Source organism: Equus caballus, chromosome 4, assembly GCF_041296265.1.
Source record: "Equus caballus isolate H_3958 breed thoroughbred chromosome 4, TB-T2T, whole genome shotgun sequence".
Lineage (NCBI taxonomy): Eukaryota > Metazoa > Chordata > Mammalia > Perissodactyla > Equidae > Equus > Equus caballus.
This window is the reverse complement of record NC_091687.1, coordinates 98946144-98955567: the sequence shown is the minus strand read 5'-3', so window position 1 is coordinate 98955567 and position 9424 is coordinate 98946144. Positions and strand designations below refer to the sequence as shown.

General features: G+C 40.6%; 2 protein-coding genes across 2 annotated transcripts in view; one reads left to right on the top strand and one right to left on the bottom strand.

Annotated features, from left to right (window-relative positions):
* Positions 1 to 321: 321 nt before the first annotated feature.
* Positions 322 to 5788, top strand: PRSS37 (serine protease 37). The gene is made up of 6 exons (XM_001497788.7): positions 322 to 414; positions 757 to 871; positions 2533 to 2674; positions 3963 to 4216; positions 4822 to 4958; positions 5533 to 5788. The coding sequence occupies exons 2-6, from the start codon at positions 838 to 840 to the stop codon at positions 5671 to 5673; spliced, it is 708 nt and encodes a 235-aa protein (XP_001497838.3). The 5' UTR covers positions 322 to 414; positions 757 to 837; the 3' UTR covers positions 5674 to 5788.
* The window catches only part of SSBP1 (single stranded DNA binding protein 1), a 55374-nt gene continuing 48079 nt past the window's right edge, over positions 2130 to 9424 (bottom strand). The window contains exon 8 of the mRNA XM_070266026.1: positions 2130 to 8505. The gene's annotated coding sequence lies outside the window, so the exon portion shown is untranslated. The remainder of the gene's footprint in view (positions 8506 to 9424) is intronic.

Below are 9424 nucleotides of genomic sequence, written 5' to 3'. Positions count from 1 at the left end.
TTTCTTCCTCCCCTACAGAGTTAACTGCTCTTTTTCTACAATTATCCAAGGATGACCAACCATAGCAGTTTATTATTGGCTGAGAAATCTTTTCATCAGGTAAAAAGCACTTAAAGGTCTTGCCTTCTGAATTGTCACCAGCATACAGTAGATGCTAGATCTAATGTAATCTAGAGTGTAAACCATTCCCCAACTGTCAAAATAACTGTTCTCTGAATGCTTTTCATCTCCACGTTTCCTTAGCTCAAAGATGGTGATCAGGACAACCAGACCAACTTGGTGATGATGACTGAGTGATGAAATAGTGATTAAAGGGAAAGATGAAGCTGGTGTAACAAAGATGGGAGGGGCGGAGGGAAAGCATATAGTAGGGGGCTCAGAGCAAACATGGGGACACTGTCTTCTTGAGCTAAGGTAGTGAATCCTGTCCCCCACAGCCCTGGCCTCAGAAACTCCATGGGGAAGATAAGTTCTGAGCCTAGAGCTCCATTTTCCACAAACAGCTGAACCACTTTTAGGGAGATGGGCTTTTAGAGACAGCAGATAGAGGGACCTGGATCCAGAAGTCTAAGGAACTGGGCTTCTTCTTCTTTCCCTGAAAGATCCTAATAGAGGCAGAATCCCCCACCTTCCCTGTAGTAGAAGAGCCTCCATCCGTCTATCCAGAGCCCACTTTCTCCCCCCATTTATGCCCAGAGCTGCTGTCCAATCCCATTGTGTGCCCCCATACCTAACCATATCCACTGATTCTACCAGGTGTTCCTGAGGAGAAGACTGGGCTTCAAGTTCTACTCTCTGCTGATCTTCTACATCTCACAGGGAAAGATCTGGACTGCTATGAAATTTATCATCTATTTAAGTGTCATTGTTGGTATGTATCCATGACCACCTACTGTCCTATAAGGCATGGGTTAATGTAGGATGGTGTAAGATAGACATGGGATGTGCAGAGAGTGCAAAAGAAGAGTCAAGAAAAACAGTTACAATGACAACTAGGGGTCTTTCCTCTTAGACTCCATTCAAAGGCCCTCAGGAGAGGCTGAGCCCCCCCTTTCAGTGCTAAGCTATGGGTGTGTTATGGCATGAACCTGCCTTGGAGAATGCTCAACAGTGAGTTATTCCAAAATGGGGCCTCATCACCCACTGGGCAAGTCCCCATAGTCACAAAGATAGAGAGCTCATTCTGATGTCTGACATGCCCCCATTTTCAAAAGCTTAGAAACTCAGAAGGCAGGGAATGGAGAAGGTATGAACAAAAGATCAAATGCAAGGGCCCTATCTCCTGCACTCCCTGACTTCCATGAAGTTCTTCTGACGGCCGAATTTGCCGGTGAGGCATATCCCCCTACTCCCTGACTGCCTAGGTTGCATCATAAATTAGCCATATGAGCTTGTACAAGTTAATTCATCTGTGCTTCAGTTTCTACAGTCAAAATGGGGATATTACTGTCTGCAATATTGAGTCATTGTAAAGATTAAATAAATCCATGTAAAGCACTTAGAACAAGAGCTCAGTGTCTCTTATTAATACTCCATCCTTTTTCCCTTGGGATTTCTAACTGTGTGATCACACAGAGAAGGGTGTGGTGAGGTACAGGCCTAGGCTTGGGGAGGATCAAGAGAAGTACTGAGGACAGCCAAAACAAGAACAGTACTTTATTTCTGATACTAGAATCAGCCTTCCTCCCCTTTCTCCTCTAGTTTTTTTCAGTAATTCATTTATGAAAAACATTGCATGTTCATATTAGAAAATTTGGAAATATTAAAAAGTAGAAAAAAATAAACACCATGCATAATCCCACCTTTCAGCTAACACTTTGTTGAATTTACTCACAGGATTTATTTATTTTTTTGCATTTAAGTGGTTTATTTTTCGTTTGTTTACTTGTTTTTAGATAATTGGATTACTAGATTAAACGTACATTTTTACTATTATTTTTAACTTAAAGAAAGGTTATCAGTATTTCTATTGCTGTTTAATATTCTTTATAATACAATTTTAATATGTATAATGTTCCATTTGTTCATGTACTATTTTATTTCAAAGTCCAACATTATTGTATTGGCCATTTATGTTTCCAATGTTTAGCTATTATAAATAATGCTAAAATGATCACACTTACTCATAATCTTTATCCAGATCTGGTTATTTATTTAGAATGAATTCTTGGAGTTAGAATTGCTAGGTCACAGGTGACGAATCATTTACAATTCTTTACACTTATTTCTAAACTGCTTTTAAAGAAGACAGAATCAATTCACATTCCTACAAGCAGTGAATGAGAGTCTCTCTCATGGTACTTTCTTAAATTGATTATCAACATTAAACAAAAAATTATTATAAATAGATAAAATGATATGTCATTTTAATTTACATTTTTATTTGAAAAAAATGTCAAACATTTTCAAATTTTCTGGCCAATAGATTATTTCTTTAAAATTATCCATATTCCTTTTCAACTAGGAAATTGTTGATTGTCTTATCTGTTCTAAGAATGTCTTATATATTAAGTATATTAATTATTTTCTCAGGGATATTTTTCTCTGCTCAGTCATCTGCGCAGAAAGAAGACCATGCTCCCTATTTGGTATACCTCAAGTCTCACTTCAACCCCTGTGTAGGTGTCCTTATCAAAAACAACTGGGTGTTGGCCCCAGCTCACTGCTACTTACCGTGAGTATTGAGCATTCCCACCCTCCAAAAGACCTCCTAATCACTCTACATCAGTAGTCTTCAAACAGAGGAAACATTTGCCTTTCAGGCAACATCTGAAGATATTTTTGGTTGTCATAATGGGGGGTGGGGAGGAGGCTGTGCTATTAACATCTATCTAGTGGGTAGAGGTCAGGGCAAGGATGCTGCTAAACATCCTACCATACACAGGACAGTTCCCACAACAAAGCATTATGCAACCCAAAATGTCAATAGTCCACTTTTGAGGAGCCCTGCTCTATATACTACGCCTCTTCAGTCTCCCATCAGTTTTTCCAAGTTTTTTACTGGCAATATGAATACATTTTATCAGATAAGAGAACAGCAGGTAACTGATGGTGGACTCAAATTGGAAAAATTGAGAATTTTTAAAAAGAACTAATGACAAAGGTATGGATAAGTTATAGAGAAAGCACAAAGAATAGTTCAGTACCCCCAGGGTTAGTTCTAGAGAGGTGCAGTTACTACCCCTGGATCTAAAGGAGCAAGTGGAGAAAAGGGTAACAAGGTGGGGGTGGAGGGCAGGGAGGAGACAGAGAGAGAAAAAGCACTGTATGGAGAGACTGCCTGATAAGAGTTGTAACTTTTGCTCAGGAGACACAGCCAACAGTCAATCTGTGGCAACCCTGCAGGAAAGGAGCTGGGAGGATAAATGCCCAACCTCACTCCTCTCCCTCCAATTACTTTCTTGTGCTTCCTATTGGCCAAAACCCAATCAGAAGCCAGAGGACAAGAGAGCCTATTGATTTAATCCACATACATCACCTCACAAAGGTGCAGAGCAGGATGAAGCAGGATTGTCAGTGGATCTAATGAAGCAAACAGGAGATATCCAATACTCAGCTCATCCCTTTCTCTTACTTCTACCAGAATAAAAATGTCCAATTAGATAGGTTGGAGCTGGAGAGGATGGAAAATAATATTTCTATACCATGCATAATTTTCCTCTCCACTACATTAAGGACACAACATGAAAACACGTGGCTAAAGGCTCCACCACTCACTGTGTGACCAAGGGCAAATTACTCTTATGTGCTTCCATTATTTCATCTGTAAAATGGAGATTAAAAATAGAACCCACCTCAAAGATATGTTGTGAGCTGTAAATGAGGTCATCTAGAATCCAGATAAAGCATTTGACATAGTACCTGGCACACTGTAACATTCAATATCAGCTTTGATGATGATAATGATGATGAGGAGGAGGAGGAGGATGACAGTGATTACTTCTAACCCCCTCTCTCTCCAGAAATCTGAAAGTGATGCTGGGAAATTTCAAGATCAGAATCAGAGATGGGACAGAGCAGGCAATTAACCCTGTCCAGATTATCCGTTATTGGAACTACAGCCATAGCTCCCCCCAGGATGACCTCATGCTCATCAAGCTTGCTAAGCCTGCTGTCCTCAACACCAAAGTCCAGCCCCTTCCCCTCGCCACCAGCAACGTCTGGCCAGGCACTGTCTGTCTGCTTTCAGGTTTGGACTGGAGCCATGACAACAGTGGTGAGTACACCTCCCACAGCAAATCAGTAACCCCTGAAAAGGATCACACAGGTCTGCATAGCTGAGAAGAGAGGAGAGGAGAATAGGTGGAGACCAAAGGGAGACACTACACGACTGGTCTAGCAAAAAGAGACCCTCCCAGAAGTCCAAAGCCCCTCCTTTCCCAGAGCATCTAATGCCCCACAGCCTCTTCAGGGCTTCAGCAGCTGGAGCCACCAGGCCATCTGACCCTGTACAGAGGCCACACTGTTCCTGATTGTCAGAGGCACAATTCCCATTAAAGAGGCTATGTTCCTCCCTCCCATACAGGCTCATTTTACTTGTAGAGGACACCACTGAGAGCTTGAGTCAGGTCAGCTCTTATTCCTCCAAGACTGGACACAGAGTAGAAAGAAAACTCTGCTTTTTAAAGAGACATAAAACCTATTTCAAAATCCTTGGGATTAACTCTCATAACTGTGCACAAGATCATTCTTTCCTTTTTCGCATTCCTTATTTTCTTCAGACACACACACAAAACACCAGTTGAAATAGAGGGTGGTAATTGGAAGGGCTGAATAACAATGGTGAACAGGAAGGTTTCTTTTATCCCTGTCTTCTCTCAGGCCGACACCCTGATTTAAGGCAGAACCTGGAGGCCCCTGTGATGTCTGATAAAGAGTGCCAGAAAACCGAACAAGGAAAAAGCCACAGAAACTCCTTATGTGTTAAATTTGCGAAAGTGTTCAGCCGAATTTTTGGGGTAATCTTTTCTCTATATTCAGCTTTCATTTACTTGTATGTGTCTAGTTAACTATTTAATCATGATATTTTAAAAAATTTGAAATCCCTTATCCCCTCATAATTTTTTGAGAATTTGTTAAGGCTGCAGCAAAGGCCCCATTGTTTCTTCAGTAATGGGCTCTCCTTGGATGTCTTTATTCGTTAAAGGGTATCATGCAGTACCTGTAGTTAACAACACTTTTCTAGGTTGTTATTCTCATAGCTGCAAGTGAAAATGGGCATTGCTTTAAAAAAATAATTCAAATATTTCACAAATTGAAACTGGCTTCACTAGCTCAAATAAAGGAGGTTTGACTCATTTTACATGTGAGTTCTATAGAAGTTTTCTCTGACTTTCTCAAAATCACACAAGGCTAGTCACAGGAAACCTAAATCAGTGACTCAAGCTTCCTGTCTCATGATCCAGTGCTCTTTTCGTGACCCAGCAGGCTACCTCTAGGCAGGGCTCATTCAAGTTAGGGACTAGAGGGCTCCTGTGAGAAGATCTAATCATATCTCTTTCTCTCTCCTTCTTTCTGCACAATCTCTGGTAGGAGGTAGCTGTCGCTACTGTCATCTGCAAAAACAAGCTCCAGGGGATTGAGGTCGGACATTTCATGGGAGGCGATGTCGGCATCTACACGAATGTTCACAAATACATACACTGGATTGAAAGCGTCACTAAAGACAAATGAGACCCCACTACTCCCTCTGAGTCCCACTGGCTCCACCATCAACTCTACAGGCCATTACTTTCCCCGAACTCAAAATAAAATGTCCGAATAGAAATATTTGGGTGCTTCACACCAATGGCCTCTGTTTTCCTGTTTGTGCCTTTGCCCACGGATCATAGTGATGAGAAGAACCAAGAACAATACATGAAGTGAGCACTTACTAAACTGTACTGGCTTATATCTATTGTCTCAGTTAATGCTCATAACAAACCTTTGAGGTTATCTTTTATCTCCACTTTTGTAAATGAGAAAAGTGAGACTAAAAGACGTTATTTAACATTATCTGTGACTGATAGATATCAGAGCCTGGAATGGAACACCAAAATGTCAGATTCTCAATCCTATGCTCTTAGCCTCAAAATTAAAGGGGAGTCCATGGCACCCCAACATATGTTGGGTTCTATTTTCCTGCTAGCTCTCTTATCATTCAAAGGGCTTGTAGCCCTCACTTGCGGCTAAGACCTTGGGTATTGGAATAAGCTCTCCTAAGAATGGTCATACTTCATCTCACTGCTGCACTGAATGCAGCATGCTACAGGGAGAGAGCTAGTGGATGGGTAGGAATTCAAAAACAGAACTTTGGGAAAGGGTCAATCACCATAAATCGAGTCCAAAGGGAGGTCTGGCAGCTCCAGAGCAAGGTGAAGAAGTCATCCAGATCCAAGGAGTGCACAATCTCAGGGCAGCAGCAGAGCTCAAGAGGTAGAGATGGCAGAGAGGAGGTGAAGGAAGAGCAGAAATTAGATTTAGCCACAGATCATGGGATTAGCAAAGTGGAGACAGCAAGTATCAGTTCTCTGGTTGAGAACTTGGTAAAACATCTCTCCAGATGTTCCACATCAGGAAGTGATAGAGGAATTCTGGATAGCCAAGAGATGGGGGCATATAAGACAAGGATGGGTAGAGTAATCTCTGAGTAGATGAAGATTCAGGAAACAACCACACACTATCCTTGGGCAATATTTTCTATTCCCAAGGTTTAAAATACAGTCTATACTTTAGTGACTTCTGTGTTAGGCAGAATAATGGCCCCCCAAAAATGTCCACACTCTAATCCTCAGAACCCGTGAATATATTACTTTACATGGAAATTCAACTTTGCAGATGCGATTATTTATGGACCTTGAGATGGGGAGGTTATCCTGGATTATCTGGGTGGAACCAATGTAATCACATGGTACCTTAAAAGTAGAAGAGGAAGGCAGAATATTTGGCCTGAGAGATGTGACAACAGAAGAGGCAGCAGAGATTCAAAGCATGAGAAGGACCTGACCTGGCGCTGCAGGCTTTGAAGATGAAAGAAGGAGGCTACAAGGCAAGGAATGCGTGAAGACTCTAGAAACTAGGAATGATCCTCAGCTACCAACTAGCAAGAAAATGGGGACTTCAGTCCTACACGCCCAAGGAATTGAATTCTGCCAACAACCACAATGAGCAAGGAAATGGATTCTCCCCAAAAAGGAATACAACCTGGAAAACACCTTGATTTTAGCCCACTGAAATCTGTCAAATTTCTGACCTACAGTACACGAAAATAATAACCTTGTCTTGATTTAAGGTGCTTATGGTAATTTGTTACAGCAGCCTTAGAAAACTAATACAACTTTTAAATCCATATTCCCTAAAGGAACTGCTTTTTATATGGGATGTAAAAACCTTCAATAGTTCCCAATTGCCCTGAGAATAAATTCTAAACTCATTAGAATGGTATCCAAGCCTCCTTGAGACCTTCCATCCACCCCATCCCATTCCCAAAATATTCTAAGTACAGTCATGCATCACAACCATGGGGATATGTTCCGAGAAATATGTCATTAGGCAATTCTGTCATTGTGCGAACATCATAGAGTATACTGAAGGGGAATAAAATTTGCCACCACAAAATGTGTCTGTTTAACATGAGGATTATTTTAGGCTGATTATTTTTAAAAAACAAAAGACTCAGGTTTTCTTATTATCTCTCCCTTAACTGCCTAAAAGAATTCAGACAAAAAAACCTGTCTCAGGAAGCGAGCCATCATCTTAGCATAACATCAATTAGGTGGTAGACAGGGAGGAACCTAGAAAAGCCTGTTTGTTGGGTTCCCCTCTGTGTTCTGTTTCCCTGTAGCCAGACAAACACTTGTTTTCTAAACGTTTTCTCCTTTTCACCTACCTGTGAATTGCTTTCCTTCCCTTTGAAGTCCCTGACTCTCCCCATCCCCAACATATTTTGTGTTTAGCTGAGGATAATATTTAAGGTGAGGGCTTCGGCCATTTTGGCAAGTTACTCAGTTTTCCTGGGTTTTTCCCATGTATACATGTTATTAAACTGTTGTTTGTTTTTCCCCTGTTAATGTATATCATGTCAATTTAATTCTTAGACCCAGCCAGAAGAACCTAAAAAGGCAGAGGAAAATTTCTTCCTCCTCTATGGTAGCTATACAAACCTAGATGGTATAGCCTACTACACACCTAGGCTATATGGTACCAATCTTATGGGACCACTGCTGTATATGTGGTCTATCATTAACTGAAACTTTGTTATGTGGTGCATGACTCTCCAGCTCCTGCACATGGCATTGCTTCCTGACCCCATGAAATGCAAATCTGTGTAAAAAGGATGTCAGGGGAAATGTAAAGAAAAGGCCAACACCCTGTCTCCTTTTAAGTTGGCAACCTGGTCAAGACCTAAACTTAAAGTTAGATACATTTGAAAAAAAATGTCTTGAGCTGAAGTCAAGTCTTCAAGTCTTGGATGCAAAGGCAACAACATTCCAGGCAAAGTATCTCCTCTTCTCCCAGTGCCTATGACTTAAGCAAAGACAAATCATATCAATCAGTATCCAATCAACTCCTCTATGTTGTTTTTTTCTTCCAACTTTTTTAACCCCATTAATTAGAGTGGTGCTCTCCGGGCACAGTGACCAATAGCATGAGTTCTGGGGCTGAATCACCAACCCCATAGTTTATCTGGCTGTGGGTGCCACTTGCCTAAGTGTCAAGCTGCATCTCACAGATCTCTTTCCCCCCGTTCCTGCCTCCATTCCTGGCTCCTACATCCAAGGTTGTACTGTGTTCTCTCCTTGAAGGAAGTGTCACAAAATTTAAACTCACTATTAAGTATTTATTTTGTAATTAACAACAAGAAAATAGATATGCTTGAATTGAAAGGAAAAGTTTTATTGGTGCCTGTCTCAAAAAGGATTAGGATCATTTTAACGAAAAATAAATAAATGAAATAGTTCTATTATTTCTGTTCCATAACAGCAAGCTATTATAGTAAAAAGGAGAGAGTATAGGCTTTAGACTCATACAGGGTGTTAATTACCAGTTACATCACTTTCTGGTTGTATTCATCCCAACTGTGAAACATTAGACATAAGACATAAGGGTGGTTTTTATTATCTTTATAAATAATGCTGCCCTAAAAATTCTAGCCAATGAAATAGAAATGACAAGAAAAAGCATGAAAACATGAAACATATCAATAATTTTGCATAAGATATAGTTGCCAACTCTCTTGATTGGAAATCCCAATAGATTTTACTGGTTAAATACGGCACATACATACAAAGGAAAATTATTCAGCCTTAAAAAAAAGGAGGAGATCCTGCCATTTGCAACAACATGAATGAACCCGGAGGACGTTATGCTAAGTGAAATAAGCCAGTCACAGAAGAACAAATACTGCATGATCCCCCTTATATGAGATATCTAAAGTAGTCAAACT